This window comes from Mesoplodon bidens (assembly GCF_964165515.1).
Source record: "Mesoplodon bidens genome assembly, chromosome: 4".
NCBI lineage: Eukaryota > Metazoa > Chordata > Mammalia > Artiodactyla > Ziphiidae > Mesoplodon > Mesoplodon bidens.
Window position 1 is genome coordinate 111,201,730 of NC_138160.1, and position 18,767 is coordinate 111,220,496.

The 18,767-nt window shown below is 36.7% G+C and overlaps 1 protein-coding gene across 4 annotated transcripts in view; it reads left to right on the forward strand.

Moving 5' to 3' along the window:
- Window positions 1-18,767, forward strand: part of CDC42SE2 (CDC42 small effector 2) — a 150,907-nt gene that overhangs the window by 91,199 nt on the left and 40,941 nt on the right. For all 4 annotated transcript variants that reach the window (XM_081232770.1, XM_081232768.1, XM_081232769.1 and 1 more), the window contains one exon: window positions 12,133-12,474. In XM_081232770.1, coding sequence (XP_081088896.1) covers window positions 12,421-12,474 — 54 coding nt within the window. In that variant the 5' untranslated portion in view covers window positions 12,133-12,420. The remainder of the gene's footprint in view (window positions 1-12,132; window positions 12,475-18,767) is intronic.

Consider the following 18,767-nt stretch of genomic DNA (forward strand, 5'->3'; position numbering starts at 1 on the left):
TGCTCCACCAGGGAAGCTCCTAAGAGAACTCTTTAGCATGACATAGTTCTGTTGTCATAGCAAATTAATCTTGTAAAAGTTTCTCCCAGCCAAAAAAATCATGGGCTGCCGAAAATATATCATTTTTTTCGAGGAAAATATCAAGTTAAGAAAAAGTCCTAAGGCAATGGTCACAAAGCAGGTAGCAATCAAATGTAAATCATGGTGATATTCTTCCTCTTGGGGGATGAATCTGAAACACAGTATCAAAGTCTGGTCACCTCCTCACCTTGTTCCACACCCAGATTGTACTTTGTACTAATCAACTGTCATATTCCCAAGTGATGGTTTGGGATTCCATGCTGGACCAGGAAGCATGGATTACACATACTTCTCATTCTTTAAGCCTTTTAGTTACCTCCCTTCCTCCTTTTGCAAAACAGACCAGGCAGCCTGTTCAGGCAGTAAATAGGTATGGTATGCATTCCCTTCTAAAAGTTTAATCCTCTGATATACATGGCCTTCTATACTAAGAGAAAAACCTGACTAAATACAGTTTTTTATATGAATGTATTTTTTCTTTTACAATTAATAAGTGTAAGTTAGAATTACTTTTCCAACTATCTACTGAAAACCCTGTGTTAATCTTACTGTGTCATAGACTACCTTATACTGCTCCTGCTTCACTTGCCCTCTTAAATAAATATACATTATAATAAACAGACTCATGTGGTTTTGTATGTGTGCTACTTCGTCTAAGAAAAGAAGACTGACTAGAAGAATCTTTGTCCACCTGCCTAGGTAAGCATCAAGGAGACTTGTCTCTGCTCAGTTTTCTGGGTGGTGAGAAAAAAAAAAATGATGTAATAGTGAAGATGATGATGATGATACTAACAAGAAAAACTTACTATATTTTCAAACTTACTGTGTAGTAAGCACTATTCTAAGCAATTTAAGTTTACTCATTTAATCCTCACATACACCTTTGAGGTAGATAGTTATAAACTCCATTTTATAGAATTGCAATCTGAGACACACAGAGGTTAAATAATTTGCTCAAGGTCATCCATCCAGGGAGTGGAGGAATGCAGGATTCGAACTTAGGCTCTCTAGTTTCAGAGTCTAGGTTCTAAATCACTGCATTATTACTGTCTTTCCAAGCTTGCATCTAGATACCAGGGTGTATTATGAATGTGTACTATCCATGTGATATAAGAATCCCAAGCCAAGAAAATAAATTAAAACATATACTTGAATTTGTATACTTCATCTTATGGGCTTCTAAGCACTAGAAAGTGCATACTGCTCTTCAGGGATTGCTCCTCAACCAGGGAGCACTGGGCTTTACCAGAATAGTCAGAAAAACACTATAAAATAAGTCTATTTGAAGTGTCTAAATGAAAGACTAAGACACTGAAGTAAATAAATTTTGAAAAGAACCAAATAAAATTAATTAAAATGAAAATTGTGATTATTGAAATGAAAGTCATTATTTGGGGGAAAATATTAATAGCAAAAGTTAAATAGTAGTAGAAACAGGTGAAAGAATCATACATAAATACAAAAGAATCTGAAGCTAGAGAGTCAGTGAAATTGGAGGCAAATGCAAAGGCAGTCTTCAAAGCATCCGTAGAGAAAAAACAAATTTACATTCAAAGGACCGAAAATTAGATTGACAGTTGACTTCTCAGCAGCAGCAGTAGTGGTCAGAATAACATCTGTAAAGGAGTGAAGGAGGGACTTCCCTGGGAGTCCAGTGGTTAAGACTTCGCCTTCCGCCCTGGTCAAGGAGCTAAGATCCCACATGCCTCATCGGGCCAAAAAAACCAGAAACATAAAACAGAAGCAATGTTGTAACAAATTCAATAAAAACTTAAAAAAATGGTCCACATCAAAAAAAAAAAAAAAAAAAAAGGACTGAAGGAAAACACTGTCAACCAAGAATTCTGTACTTAGCTAAAGTGTCATACAAAGCAACTATATCCCAATAAAAGTTAATTAAAAAAAAGAAAAACCTGTCATGCAAGACTAAGGGCAAAATACAGACCTTGTGTTAATAGTTAGTATATCTGAGTGAAGGGTACATGGGACATTTCTATTCTGTTTTACCAACTCTTCTATAAGTTATTTCAAAATTAAATTGAAAAAAAACCCCACAATTTTAGAGAAACAACTGTGAAGCTAACTACTTGTAGCTCAGTATTAAAAAGGATGTACTATTAAGAAAAACTCTTAAAGTAAGCACTTTATGAAGAAGGAAACTGAACTTTAACGGAAAAATTGAGAGGCAAGCAAAAATGGTGATCAAAGAAATTGGTAAATGTGAGTTAATATTAGTAATCATCAACATTATTTATACTTACATATGCTAAGTATAAGTATTTTGTGTAATTCTCACAACAACCATGTGGTATAGGTACTAATATTTTTCTTCAGTTTGAAAGAGCTCATCCAGTACCCAGCACAATGAATGAGAAAGGACCAAACCAAGTTACGTCTCTGTGAAATTTGAGAATTCCAAAAGTAAAGAGAAAAATCTTTAAACTTTTCAGAGAAGGGAGAAATACATCACCAGAAAGGAAACAAAAATAGAATGCCACCAGACTTCTCAGCAGCAACTCTTGAAGGTTGTAAACAGTGAAACAATGTCTTTAAAATCCTGAGGAAAAGATCTTTAACTTGGTATTCTATATTTAACCAAATGGTCAATCAAATGTCAAATGCAAGCATTTAGAACATTTTTCTTCCATGTACCCTTTCTTAATAAGCTAGTGGAATGTGTGATTTTACAAAATAAGCTGAGGAGGATGAAAAAAGGAAGAGGTGATCCTCAGAAACAGGACATCAACGTAGGAAAGGAACCGAAGGAGCATGCCTTGAGAACAGCTAGTAAAGATTGAAGTAAGAGGCTAGGAAGTTCTGTGAAGAAACCAAAAGAAAATTTGAGTCAGTACATTTACTCACGTCTTCGGGTATTTGGAAATTACATGTCTTTTACAGGTCTAATTAAAGTGTTTTGCAGTTCTTGTATAGGTACATAGAAAAACTAAGCAAACACAAATTCTCAGGTGCTGTTAACCTCAGGGAAACAAAAGATTATTCAAGAAAGGATAGCTAATTCAAATAGGTTACTTGTTTCATCAGTGGCAATTATAATAACAAACATTGAGTATTGATTCAACCAAAAATTATTAATTATCAGTGATGACAATAGTGAAAGGGAGTTTGAAGGTAGGCAGTGATTAAAAAAAGACGTATCCTTTTCTGTTTTAACAGAACATCAGTTTAAATTATCTAAAAATAACAAGACATAGCAATTGTCATCTTACTCATAATTATAAATATCAAAAGAAATATCTCGATAAGTTAAAAGTGACTACCACTAACAGATGGAGAGGGATAGGTCTGATCTGCCATTTAAATAGCTTTTTATTATGTATCAATTTTTAAAAATCTTTGTGCTTATATTAATTTTTGAATAACAGTAAAGACTTGTTTACATATAAGAAAACATTTTACAGTATAGTTTTATTCACAGAACTGTAGGTAGTGGGATAGAATTTGAATATGTGTTGCTTGGTAAACATTGCATGGTGGTGCCACCCACCAAGGAAGGTAACACAGACACAGATATGTGAATTTAGTGTTAAAAATAATGTGTTTAAATGAACAAGGAGACCACATGAGATGTTCATTAGCAGGTGGGTATAAATATCTACCTAGAAGCAGGAGAAAAATTCAGAGTATTAAGATAGGTTTCAATCCATGAACTAATAAATTGAGAATCTACTGTGTGTCACAAAATTGTTATTTCTAACTCTACATAGCTAACAAAGGGTTTAAGGAGAGTGGATGAAGACATGGAAAAGGGAGAAAGAAAAAGGGAGAGAGAGAAGCTTGAAAAAAGAAAGAAGGAAAGTAGCAGGAAAGGAAAAGGAGGATTTATTGTTAAAGAGAGGAAACATGGTATTCAGTCTCATACGGGGGGAGAAGTGTGGGCATTAGAGAAGGGGACAGTAGTTTTCTTATGTTATTACTTTGCTCTGTGTTGCAAACTCTTTCAGGTTTGAGCCAATATAAGAATTTCTCCCCTACATATGTATATGTTTGGCATTAAGTACTTGAGTTTTTACTTAAGGCGAAAAGGAGGATGTTAGGAAGAAAAAGCCTGAGTAGTAGACTGTGAAAATGTTACCTAACTATACCCATAAAATATTAATGTCCAAGTTAATTTATAAAGTAAACCTAAATGAAACTATGTGGGATGATAGGTTTATAATCCTGGAATAAGTAAAAGAAACCCCCAGTCCATGATGAAAATTTGTCCTAAGTAAGATAAACCACCTAGTCTGTGATGGAAATTGATGTTTGACTACGTAAGACTTTAAAGCTTTCTTTCATATGGGAAGTTCCCTGGCAGTCTAGTGGTTAGGGCTTGACGCTTTCACTGCCGTAGCCCCAGGTTCCATCCCTGGTCAGGGAACTGCGATCCCGCAAGCCACACGGCACAGCCAAAAAAAAAAAGATTTCATATGAAAGCTGTAAACAAAGTTAAAAAACAAAAACGATGCAACAAAATATGTAGAAAACCTGTACACTTAGAACTACAGACTATTGGATGTGCCATGTTAATGGGTTAGATACTCTATTGTTAAAATGTAAATCTCCAAATAATTGTCAAAATAAATGCAATCCTAATGAGATTCAGAGGAGGCTTTTTTGTAGAAACTGACAAATTGATTCTCAAATCCATATGGAAATGCAAAGCATCTAGACAATCCAGAGTAACCTTGGAAAAGAATAATTTGGAAGACTTATCTACCTGACTTCAAATCTTAGTATAAAAGTATAGAAGTCAAGGGACTTCCCTGGTGCTCCAGTGGTTAAGAATCCGCCTTCCAGTGTAGGAGACGCGGGTTTGATCCCTGGTCTGGGAACTAAGATCCCACATGCTTCGCGGGGCAGCTAAGCCCACACGCCGCAACTACTGAACCTGCACGCTCTGGAGCCCATGCACCACAACTAGAGAGAAGCCTGCATGCCACAACAAAGAGCCCGTGCACCCCAGTGAAAGATCCCGTATGGTGCAATGAAGATCCCTTCATGCCACAGCTAAGACCTAACACAGCCAAAAAAAATAAGTAAAATAGTAATAATAAAAAAAGTATAGCAGTCAAGACAATCTGGTTCTAGTATAGGCATAAACCAGTGTAATAATCAGCCCAGAAATGGACACAAACCTACAGTTACATGATTTTCAGTGAAAAGTGCCAAATCAAGTCAATAGGCAAAGAGATACCGTTCAGCAGATGAGCTGGAACAATGGGCTATATCCACGTAAAAAAGGAATCTTTGACCTTTACTTTATACCACCAGAAATAACTAAAAATTGATTATAGACTGAAAAGTAAAAACTAAAAGTTCTAGAAGAAAAAATAATACAAGGAAAGCTATGTTTGGGGGATATGCAGAAATTTCTTAGAACACAAAACACAAATCATAGAAGATGAAATAGATAAACTAGATATTGTTAAATTCAAAAACTTAAACTCTTTGAAAGATGCTATTTTTAAAAATATTTATTTATTTGGCTGTGTCGGGTCTTAGTTGCCGCACGAAGGATCTTCATTGAGGCATGTGGGATCTTTTGTTCCAGTGCACGGGCATCTTTCTAGTTGTGGCACGCAGGTTTTCTCTCTCATGACGCGCAGGCTCCAGGGCGTGTGGACTCTAGTTTGCGGCACGCGGGCTCTGTAGTTGTAGTGTGTGGGCTTAGTTGCCCCGCGACATGTGGGGTCTTAGTTCCTTGGCCAGGGATCGAACCCACCTCCCCTTCATTGAAAGGCGGATTCTCTACCACTGGACCACCAGGGAAGTCCCGAAAGGTGCTATATTTTTTAAAAATGGAAAGACAAAGACCAGGAAAAAATCTTCACAATACACTTATCAGACAAAGGGCTTGATCTAGAATATGTAAAGAACACAACTGAATAAGGCAACTAAATTAAAAAATGGGCAAAAGATCTGAATATACCTAACCAAAGAAGATAATATGAATGGCTAGCAAGCACATGAAAAGACTAAATACCATTAGTTATCAGGAAAGTGCAAATTAAAACCACAGCAAGGTAGTACTTCATACCCACTAGAATGACTAAAAATAACAAGATTGACGATACAAAGTGTTGGTAGGATGTGGAACAACTGGAACTCTCATACTTTGCTGGTACAAATGCAAAATGGTACAACTGACTTGGAAAACTGGTACACAGTTTCTTATAAAGTTAAAATTATACTTAAAATATGACTCAGCAATTCTCTTCCTAAATATTTACTCAGGAGAATGAAAATTTCTGTTTACATGGATATTTGTATACACTAATTCATAGCAGCATTATTTTTAACAGCCAAAAACTGGAAATATTAAATATGAAGTTAAATTGTGCTGTGTCTACACAATGGAAATCTATGTGAATTAGCTAATAGAGGCATCATGGTAAATCTCAAAAACATGCTGAATTTAAAAAGCCAGATATTAAAAAAAAGTACCATGTGATTACATTAACACGAAACTGTGGGAAAGACTAACCTATAAGCAGTCATTCTAAGAAAAAAAAACTAACCCTCTTATTTTAGTAGTTACGTGCGCCCCTGTCTGTGCCTTTTATAACTGAGTTCAGGGAACAGTGGCTTGACTGAACTTTGATTAGCCACAGAAAAGTAGGTCTGTGATAAGTATGTAGTTTGAAAGCTTTTTTCAGAATGGGTTGGTTTTTGTATTTTTGTTTTTTCTTTCCCAATAGAATCTTGTACCACAAGTCAATATCAAAGAATGATTTTAACTAGATTGGGACAGATTTAGTGCTGGTGCAGCTATGAATAAGTTTTACTGAGAATTCAGACTTGGTCATTGATTAGTAATTTTTGCATTTCTGGTGGAAATCTCTTTGGCATCTGGTAGAACTTCAGACCTCATCACCCCTTTCCCCACTCAAACCTCCCAAATTTTACCAGTTCCTTCAAAGTCTCTAGCAAAGGGTGTTCATTTTTACTTGACATTGTATTTTGCGTTTCCATCACTCTGTTACAAACAACTTGAAATTGTTAGTATTTGCTTCTTTTACTTATGTATTTAAATTGTTATTATTTACAGATATAATATATAAAAAATTGCATAGACCATAAATGTACTATTTAATACAAAATTATAAAGCAAGTACCTGTGTAACTACCACTTAAGTCAAGAGGTAGAATATTGTTAGTGTTCCAGGAGCTCTTATGCATCTCTTCCTAATTCTTAATTCCTGCCCTCAGCCCTAACCACTTTCCTGACTTCTGTTATAATTTTCTTGCTTTACTTTTATACTTCTATATGCATCTCTAAACAAAATAGTTTAGTTGAACTTGTTTTTGAAATTCATATAAAGGAAATCATTCCATGTATATTGTTTTGTGCCTTCTTTCCCTTAATAACGTGGCACTGAGAATTGTCCAGTGTGTTGGATGAAACTACCATCATTTTCATTTTATATAGTGTTCTTTTGTATGAATGGAGCACCATTCATTTTTTTTCAGTTTAAAATGCTATCTGTTTACTCTTTTTTTTTTTTTTTTTTTTTGGTTGTGACGGGTCTTAGTTGTGGCATGTGTGCTCCTTAGTTGTGGCGTGCGAACTCTTAGTTGCAACATGCATGTGGGATCTAGTTCCCTGACCAGGGAACCCCTGCATTGGGAGTGTGGAGTCTTAACCACTGCACCACCAGGGAAGTCCCTATTTGTTTATTCTTCTTTAAAAAAATTTTTTTAATGTGAAGTATGGTTGATTTATAATGTTGTATTAATTTCTGCTATACAGCAAAGTGACTCAGTTACAGACATACACATTCTTTTTCATATTCTTTTCCATTATGGCTTATCATAGGATATTGAATATAGTTCTCTGTGCTATGCAGTAGGACCTTGTTGTTTATCCATTCTATATGTAATAGTTTGCATCTACTAACCCCAAACTCCCAGTTCATCCCTCTCCCGCCCCCCACCCCCTTGGCAACCACAGTCTGTTCTCTATGTCCATGATTCTGTTTCTGTTTCATAGGTAAGTTCATTTGTGTCATATGTTAGATTCCACATATAAATGATATCATATGGTATTTGTCTTGCTCTTTCTAACTTCACTTAGTAAGATAATCTTTAGTTGCATCCATGTTGTTGCAGATGGCATTATTTTGTTCTTTTTTATGGCTGAGTAGTATTCCATTATATATATATACCACATCTTCTTTATCCATTCATTTGTTGATGGACATTTAGGTTGTTTCCAAGTGTTGGCTATTGTAAATAGTGCTGCTGTGAACATACCGGTGCATGTATCTTTTTGAATTATAGTTTTATCTGGGTATATGCCCAGGAGTGAGCTTGCTGGATCATATGGTAATTGTATTTTTAGTTTTCTGAGGACCCTCCATACTGTTTTCCATAGCGACTGTACCAATTTACATTCCCACCCACAGTATAGGAGGGTTCCCTTTTCTCCACACCCTCTCCAGCATTTGTTCTTTGTAAACTTTTTAGTTCTTTGTAGACCATTCTGACCAGTGTGAGGTGCTACCTCATTGCAGTTTTGATTTGCATTTCTCTAATAATGAGCAATGTTGAGCATCTTTTCATGTGCTTATTGACCACCTGTATTTCTTCTTTGGAGAAATGTCTCTTTAGGTCTTCTGCCCATTTTTCAATTGGGTTGTTTGATTTTTTTTCGTTGTTGAGTTGCATGAGCTGTTTGTATATTTTGGCAGTTAAGCCATTGTGGGTTGCAGTGTTTGCAAATATTTTCTCCCATTCCGTAGATTGTCTCTCAGTTCGTTTAAAAAAAATTTTATTCTTTTTTTTTTTTTTGAATAGACTTTTAGGCTGTTTCCTAAAAATTTACAGCTATTACAAATTAATTATTTTTGCTACTTCATTCTGCTATTAGCTATTTTAATTTTGATAACAAATAAAAGAGCATCTTGTATCAGTATAGCTCTTTATGATATATGCAGTGCCCTTATGTACATCCTAATTTAGCCCTCATTTCAGACCTGTGACATTGAAGCATTCCATTTTTTTTTTTTTTTTTTTTTTGCGGTACGCAGGCCTCTCACTGCTGTGGCCTCTCCGGTTGTGGAGCACAGGCCCCGGACGCGCAGGCTCAGCGGCCATGGCTCACGGGCCCAGCCGCTCCTCGGCATGTGGGATCTTCCCGGACCGGGGCACGAACCCGTGTCCCCTGCATCGGCAGGCAGATTCTCAATCACTGAAGCATTCCATTTTTTATAACTAATGATAGAGCTTGTCACTTGCCCAAGTTAACATTGCTAAAAATTAGTGTAGTACTAACAACTGCCACACATCTCTTATAAATCAAAGTCTAAATTCTAAACATCTGATTCTGTTTCACACAAACTGAGCATGCTCAATACCTCAACTGAGTTAAAGTATTCCACGTTAAAAAAAAAAAAAAGGAAGAAATTGTATTAAAAGGTATGCCTCATTGCCTTGTTTTTCAAATCATGGCTTTATTGTTGTTTCTTTGGAAGTTGACCTAAACAATTTTATTAATTTGTGGGTACGATGTTGGGACATAAATTTTTCATATTGTCAGCAGCGAAACTGTTCCCACAAGTAATAAAGCTTATATGTGCAGCATTTGTAGGTGTGGAAAGTGAGGAGGAGGGGAGGGGACGGAGGAGGTTATATATATATATATATATATATATATTAAAGATTTTATTATTTATTTATTTTTTAATATGTGGTCTTAATTAATTATTTATTTATTTTTATTTTTGGCTGTGTTGGGTCTTCGTTTCTGTGTGAGGGCTTTCTCTAGTTGCGGCGAGCGGGGGCCACTCTTCATCACGGTGCGCGGGCCTCTCACTGTCGCGGCCTCTCTTGTTGCGGAGCACAGGCTCCAGACGCGCAGGCTCAGTAGTTGTGGCTCACGGGCCTAGTTGCTCCACGGCATGTGGGATCTTCCCAGACCAGGGCTCGAACCCATGTCCCTTGCATTGGCAGGCAGATTCTCAGCCACTGCGCCACCAGGGAAGCCCGGAGGTTATATTTTTGACCAGAGAATACTACTACACTTTTTTACTCATGCCAATCTCTTTAAAAGTCAAGAGACTGAACTTTTAATGCTAGGAATCTCTGCCAGTCACTAAGTGGCCTGACAGTTCACTTAAGCTTTTCTAAAATCTTATGTCTAATGAAACTATGAATTCGTGAAATACTCTCTGGTGCTGTAGCCCAGTTTGACCCCTCATTTATGTGTGGAATGTGCTGAGCTGTGTTTAGAGCCAAGTTTAGTTGTTGATGTTGTTGCAAAGTGACTCTTCTTTTGTTATCTTAAGATTTTTTTTTTTAAAGTAAGGTTTTCAAAATGGACATGATTTAAGCAACTATGAGCTCAAGAAGTGAAAGTACCTGTTAATATATTTATTATTAGTGGTAGTGTTGAAATTTTTTGTGACAGATTCAATACTTCTCTATAAGGTGTTTATGAATAAATGTGTTTTAAGTATATATACATTTGAAAATTCTAAAAAGGAATTTTGTTTAGAAAAGCAAGAAAATGGAAAAAGTGTACTGGTATGATATTCCAAGGCATGTTTGAAACATTTTTAGATTTATATGTTTTCTTAACAAATAAAAACCTGTGGAGTTGCAAACATCCCCTTGGTTTGAAAATGTATTTCATCATATCTATTATCTAGGTCGTTATTCTTAAGTATCCTTTCTGTCTTATCTCCAAAAACAGAAGCACAAATTATTGTACTTTAAACACTCATTCTTCAATTAAATATTAAGAAAGAGGAAATATGGTGAATGTCATTTTCAAAGTGGCACATGGGAATGGGAAAATGTATATTTTGAAATTTGCAAAATAAGGAACAGCTTTAAAAAGGAAGGAAATTTGAATTTGCGAAAATGTTGATTGTAAATACGGAAGTCATCTCTTACTTTTAAGTGTTAAACAAAAGGAATGTATTCTCAGTTAAAAATAGAAGAAAATAAAACACCTTACAATGTAAAATTAGTATTTGAAGGTGGTTTCTGGCAAAGGTAAATTACAAATAAAAAGGAAATTGCCTAGCTCTATATGTAGATGAGAAAATATGATGGAATAAATCAAATAATAGATTTTAAAACCTCAGATTTCAAATCCAGTAGATTTGAAACAGAGTAATTCATGTTTGTATGTGCTACATCAGTAGTGATGAGCATAAGGAATTTTCAGTTTCAAACAAAGGCATATTTGTTTTCATAAAATTGGTTAAAAGAGATTTCACAATGATATTTTAATGGCCATGGTCTTTGATTCAGGGAGGAATTAAGCTTGTTAAGTAAATAGCCCTGAAATAATATTCATGATGTTGTGAATTTAACCCTTTGCTCTTATATTCTCGCTAAGGAAGTAAATGAAACATACAATTCTTTTGAGCTTATAAACCTTCATAGTATTTACCCACTTTATTGGACAGAGCCAATTGTAAGACTGCTATTTCTTTGTTTAGGAGTTTGGGTGACATAAGGAATGTTCACCTCTCCTTGAAAATGAGCATTCCAGGTTCTGAATTTTACTGTGGCAAGAATGTACATTTTCTTCCTTCTTACCTTCCTCTTTGAACATATGTTTAGATCTTAACATGTCATTGTTCTCTAGTATGTTGGAGGACATGTCCTCTGGACTGTGTAGAATCAGGGTCCTTATAATTCATGCCTTATTACCCATATTTGTGACATTGAACATATATGCATTAATCCTCATTGAAGATCTTCTATACAAATATAAAAAATAACTGTCATTTATGTCTTACAAGGTTTAGAGTCATGGCTTTGGGGAAAGCTTTTACAGTCATAAAATAGAATGCTCTATGAAGGCAAGGATTACTGTCTCCTTTTAACTCCTTTTAATTATATTCCTGATACCTGACACTGAGAAAGTACTCAAATATTTTTTTATTGAATGAATATCAGTTTATTAAAATCTTGATTTTTTTTCAGTGTTTACTTTTTGGGGAAAGTCTTAATTTTATCACAGATTAAAGAAATAAAAGCTTCTAAGGGTAAGATAAGTAAAGTAACTTCTTTTCTTTTCTTCTTTTTTTCTAGACTACCCTTTAAGGTCCTGAGTCAAGACAACAATTTTTATACCTTTCCTGGTGGTTCAGAAACGAGTCTCTGTAGAATCAGAAGCAAAGAAAGGAAACAATCTGACCTTTTCTTTGTTAGATTGACTATATAAGATATGTGACTTCCAGGAGCAAAAACACAGAAGTAATAAAGTTATTATTTTGGCATCTTTGGACATCTATCATATTGAGAAGCCTGCTTTGTGAAGCTTCCTGAATTGAGATTTGGAAACTTCATTGGTGCTCATTTATAACTTGGACTGTAAGCATGAGTGAATTCTGGTTGTGTTTCAACTGCTGTATTGCAGAACAGCCTCAACCTGTAAGTATGAAGTAATACATGTACAGATTGGGTGGGGTGCTTATTAAACATAATGCTGGTTCTCAAGTTGAGAATCAGGACCCCAGCAGTGATTGCAGGGCAGTTCTAAGGCCTGTCAGTGGAATTCTGAACATCTGGTTAAAGAAAGGAGAAAAAAAAAAAAAAGTAAATGTGTTTTGTGTAAATGCCATGTGTGAGGAACTGTGCTAGACCATTGTATATGATTGAGAAGGTTATGCTCTTCTACCAAGTAGACCAGCTTCTGGAGGAGCTGTGAGAGGAGAGGGAGACAATCTGAGGTAGAACAGCCAAGTCAGCTTTGGAAATCAGTGGCAGAAGATGTCATAGCTAGGTTGCTTCACATCCTTCTTGATTTACCATCTCATTTTCCTCACAGCAGCTCTCTGAGGAAGATACCATTATCCTTATTTTTCAGTTGAAATAGGTTCAGTTTTTTGCCCAAAGTCATATGGATAGTAAGTAGTCTTGGCTGACTTCTTCTTGGTACCTACCCCACTTTTATCCCTTCTAACCTGTGCACATTTTGTTACCTCTATGAAAATTCTGCCCTGCACGTCCAATTTTCTCTTCATCCTTTAAGATGCCTAGATCAAATGTCAACTCTATGAAATCTTCACCAGCTTTCCCCTGACTTAGATAATACCTAATGTATATTTCCACCAGCTCTTTTAGTTCATTTTTCTGTGGTAGGATGGAACTTCTTGCATAGTAACTTAACTGTTCTATAAGTCTTTCCCACCATGTTCTGAATTCTTTAGGGGCCCTGAGCATATTTACTTTGTATCTTCAGGGTCAAATCTAATACCTTGGAGAATGTAGCTATACATGCTAGCTGGTTTGCTGTCTGGCAGAATAAATGAATTTCTATTTTATTCTGTTTTGCTTACATTTGTAACAACATAAAAGGAAGAATGAGGTGTAATCCTGAGGTCTCTTCAGATCTTTTCTGAGCCTTTCCCTGGTCATATACACGGTCACTTTGTAATTGCCCTTGTTGTATATGCAATTGTTTCTTTGTTTTTTTTGTTTTTGCTTTTTTTTTTTGCGATACGCAGGCCTCTCACTGCTGTGGCCTCTCCCGTTGCGGAGCACAGGCTCCGGACGCGCAGGCTCAGCGGCCATGGCTCATGGGCCCAGCCGCTCTGCGGCATGTGGGATCTTCCCAGACTGGGGCACGAACCCGTGTCCCCTGCATCAGCAGGCGGACTCTCAACCACTGTGCCACCAGGGAAGCCCTGCAATTGTTTTTGAATGTCCTAGTCTTTAATGTCTGGCTCTGGAAAGGGGAAAAAATGAAAAATTGGGGCGGGGAGGAAAAGCAAGGGCGTGGCTTTTTAAATCCTCTGGAAGTCACTTCAGCCAGAGAGGGAGGAGCTTGCAACAGTCGCTACCCACCTCCTTGTCCGTTGCTCCTCTGTGATCAGAAGCAGAGATATTTGGAGGACATGGTCCTTTTTGCCCATCGTGGCTCCCACAAGCTGTGTATAGTATATGCGAAGAACACAGGTACGGGGCTGGGCAGGTAGTTACTACTGTGCTAAGAGCTAACGCTGACTGAAATTAGCTGCAGTTTACCTTCCAAGTTTTCCCCTGGAAGTTGCAATCCTTGAACAGACTCTAGAGTTTCAGGATAGATAACAACAGACAGATTCTGCCCGTACAGTTGTTGTGGGGGGGATACAGATTCCTGCTGATATCGGCTCCACCATCTTCTCTTTTACTACTTTTATAATAACTGTTTTTTACATTTATCTCTTTGATCTGTGAGGCATGAGGTAGGAGTCTAACTTTTCTTTCATGTTAATCAGCTATTTAAAACCAGTTTATTAAATAGCCAGTGTTTTTATAAGTGATATGAAATGTCACCTTTATTATATACTACATTTTCATATATTTAAAGAGACTGTTCCTGAAATCTGTCCTGTTCTTTTGGTTACATATGTTTACACCTGTGCAGTTACTTAGTACATAGTTCTTCTTTTTAAACTGTATTGGTAATGTCTTATTTTTAAGCTGGATTGTTGTAACATGGGTCTTTATTATGTTATTTTCTATATTTTTTCTTTGAGATATTTCATAATGCATCTTTTAAATCCTGTAGGATTTACTTTAGGATTTCATTGAATCTAGAATGTAATTGGATGAGAATTGACATCTATAAAATTTTGAGTAATGCCTTTGAGAAGCATGGCATACATCTTCATTTATATAGACCTTTTCATGTTCTTTTAGTAAGCTTAAAATTTTCATCATGTAAGTTTTGCACATTTTTTGCTAGATTTTTTCTGGATTTTTTATGGATTTTTGTTGCTATTCTGAATGATATTGTTTTGCCGTTAAATTTCCTAGTTGGATTTTTTTTTAACTAGTGTATAGGCAACTAATAATTTTTATACACTACTTTTTTATCCAGATACCATACTGAACATTTTATATTTCCTAAATTTCTCCATATAGTGACATTTTTTTTCAGTCTTAATTCTGATACATATACTTTTTTCCCTATTAATATCTTACTGCACTGACTAAGACCTCCAGTATAATGCTGAATAGTGTCAGTGATGGCTAAACATTCTAGCTTCTCCTGACTTTAATGGGAAAGGTTCAAATTTACTTAGGCATAAAATGAATGTTTATTTTAGCAGACACGTTTACCTGTGCATTTAAGTTATTGTGTATAATTTATCATCTATGATATATATTATCAATGATTAGATTTTCAACAGTTTTTAAAGATTATAGAATACTTGAATCCTGTCGCCATATTGTTTTTAGTATGCCTTGTAATTTTTGTTGAAAGTCATATGTGATAATACTCTGGGTAAAAGGAACTGAGGGAAATAGGCCTGTAGTGTGAATTTTTATGTTTATCTGAGTGGGGGTTAGGCTTTATTTACTGTTTGTTGTAGTTGTAGGTGTCACAGGATAAAATTTCCTTGTTTTTGTGCCCTGTTGTCTTTGGTTTCCCTAGAGACTTCTCCTTAAGTAAGGTCTGAGATGTCCAGTTCTTTCAGTTGTATTTCCCTGTTGCACAGGAGCGCTGTTGATATATTGGTAAGATGTTGGGTGTGGGGAAGCATTATATACTGCTGTGGTTAGGTTTCAGTCTTTCAGTGAGCCTGTGCCCCTGGGCTGTGACCTATATAAGTACTTCTCAGTTTTGTTTTTTACTCCTCAGTTGAGACAGAAAGGCTAGAGGAGGCTGGAGTTGGATATTTCCCTTCCCCAAAGCTAGTTAGTTTCTGGTAAAACCCTAGTCAGTTAGGCTTTGGTAAAATAATTTCTTTTGAGGATAGGCTTTGTTAAGAACAGGCCAGGCAAATTTCCATACCACCAAATTGCAGAAAGGCATTGTAAATCGCTGAGAGAACCCCACCTGGGGCCTAGCTTCTGGTGTGTTCTGATTCTCAGAGTTCAGGCAAAGTATCAGACCTCTCCTGATTTCCATTAGCTCACTGAGAATACAGAGATTGGATTGGATGAAGTATTAGTTACCTAAGATGATGCAAGTTCATCTAAGTCATAGTGGCTTAAAACAGATTTTTATTATTTCACAGATTCTGTGGTCAGGAATCCTAGCACTGTGTAGCCAAGTCCTCTGACTTAGGATCTTTCTAAGGCTACAGTTAAGATGTCAGCTGGGGCTGTAATTATCTCAGGGTTCAATACGGAGAGGACCAGCTTTCTAGCTCACTAAAGGAGTTGTTGGAAGGGTTCAGTTCCTCTCTGAATCCTAACAAGAGTCTCAGTTGGAAAAAGTGCTTCAGTTCCTTGCTGGCTGTTGGCTGGAGGCCTCCCTGTTTCTTGCTCCACAGGTCTCTCCATAGAACAGCTCACAACATGGCGACTGGCTTTCATTAGTATGAGCAAGAGGGCAAGCAAGATGGAAGTCAAAATCTTTGTGACATCCCATCACTTTTGCTATGTTCCGTCCTGTAGAATTAACTCACTAAATCTAGTTCACACCCTCCTAAGACTGGGCACCCCTGGAGTTTTTTAACTCTCCAGCTGTCTACACTTATCCTCCAGCAATTCATCAATTACAGTTTGTTTTCCTACATTGGTCCTGCACTGACTGGAGGTTTTTGCTCTAGTACATTGTGATTTTCTGTATTTGCCTATGTCTCCAATTCTGGGGGCAGCAGTTTGCTCTGTGATCTCAGTTCTCTAAAGGATGTAAGAATAGTTGTTGGTTTTCAGTTTGTTCAACTTTTTTGATTGTGTGGATGGGCATGACATCTTCTGAGCTCCTTACGAGTCAGGCAGGAAACCAGAAGTCATATTTCCGTATTTTTTAAGGTTGATTTGTTTATTGCCGGCATTCATAATGTTTGTAATAAAAATGTATCCTGTTCCAGTATGTGATACATGTATACTCAAAGTAGAATGGCATAGATCAGGAATTTAAAGAGTGGGAGCATAAGGCTTTAGAATTATGAGACATTAGAACTACATTTTCTGATACACAAAGGATTTGCAGTTTGAGTTTTTTGTGCACATATAACATGTCTGTATTGTGTTATTGTTTAATAATACATAATTGTATGAAATATTCCACAAGAATAGCATTTTTGACTTGCTGAGAAAAATGACACAAAACTTAACAGGGCCGTGTGGTTACTATTGTAGAAGAACAGCTTGCTTGTTGGCATGAGGAAAAAACATTTAAAGGATGCACTAATAATTGTGTGTGTGTTTACAGTCTACAAAAACATATCCTTGCAGCTCTATTAGACAGTATCAAGAGTGTCTCATTTGAAAGCTGCTTGGTCATCTCTAAAGTTTTCTAAAAGTATGTACCAAGATTGAGTGCTGTGTGCCAACTCTCCCACTCTTTCTTTACCACCCCCTGCTCTTGCACATTCCATGTGTGGAAAAGGAGCAACTCAATATTGGGAAGAACTTAGAATGTATTTTTCTGAGTAGTAGCATAAGAATCATATTTTTTCTTCCTACTCTTTCGTTTTAGCACAGTATAATACAGAGTAAAAGAGTCCCAATTTTTGGAGCCGTAGTAATCTAAACCTTTTAAATTGACTGTAGTGTAAATGCTGCAGTTGTTGTTGCTAGGTAGTGCTGAGGTTGGAACTTTTAAATTGGATTGTAGCTGTCTTGCAACTTAATTTTTTAAAAAATGAAAAGATTTGTCAGCTGTTTACAGGACTGTAGTGAATTCTTTACCTGCTTACTGTTGTGCATTGGCATGCTGGTGGACTTTTTTTCCCCCAGCTTTATTGAGTTATAATTGGTATACCAAAAAATTGCACATAATTAATGTATACAAACTGGCGATGGACATACATATGCCCTCGTTGCCATCACCACAATTAAGGTAATAAACTTCTGAGGTGTCCTCAAAAACAATGCGTATTGATTTACAGCCTCCCCCTTTTCTAGTGATATTACATACTTTCCCCATATGGTGTTTCCCCACATGGTACTGATGTTTTGTAATGCTGCTTGTCTCTGAAATGTGTTATTTTAATTAGACACCTGTGCCCAGTTGTCATGTATTAACACTCTGGTATTTCCACAGTGAGCCAGGTACTGATGAAATAACAGCAAAACAGACACTGTTTCTGCTTCATGGCTCTCATTCTAGTGGAGGAGATATTTAGTGAATAAATAGGTGTCTGTGATATCAGGTGATGGTAACTGCTCTAAGGAAAAGGAACGTAGAAAAAAGAGGAGAAATGGGGATATTAAGAGTGTACAGGAAACGCCTCTCTGATGAAGTGATATTTAAGCTAAGGTTTAAGGAAGTAAGGCACATGCTTATGTAGAAGGACTTGCGAGTACAAGAGTTCTGGAAGTGCAAGGGTTGTATGTGTACGAGGAATGTCAAAGAGGGCAGAGTGGCTGTGAGCCAGGGCTACAGTGGTGGGAAATGAGGTCAGAGATAGTTAAGGGCCAGGTCATGTATAGCCTTCCAGGCTGGGGAAAGGCTGATTTTTACACTTTGTGAAATCGGAAATCATTGAATGGTTTCGTTCTTTCAAGTGAAGAACATATCCTTTTCCCAGTAGTTTGAATGTTTAATGTTGCTGTATGCCCAGACGGAGAGTTAGCACTGCCTGACCAGACTGTATCCTGTAGGCCGGTGAGTTACCTTCTCCTTCCTGTACTCCCAGCCAGTGCGTCCTCCTCAGCAGTCTGCAATCATGTGTGTAGTGTGTTCTGCAATAAGATTGATTTCCTGCAGTGACTTTTCTTCATTTTTGTTGTTGTTCTGATGTTCAGTTCTAATCCATAATCGTAGGGGTGTGTGTCTT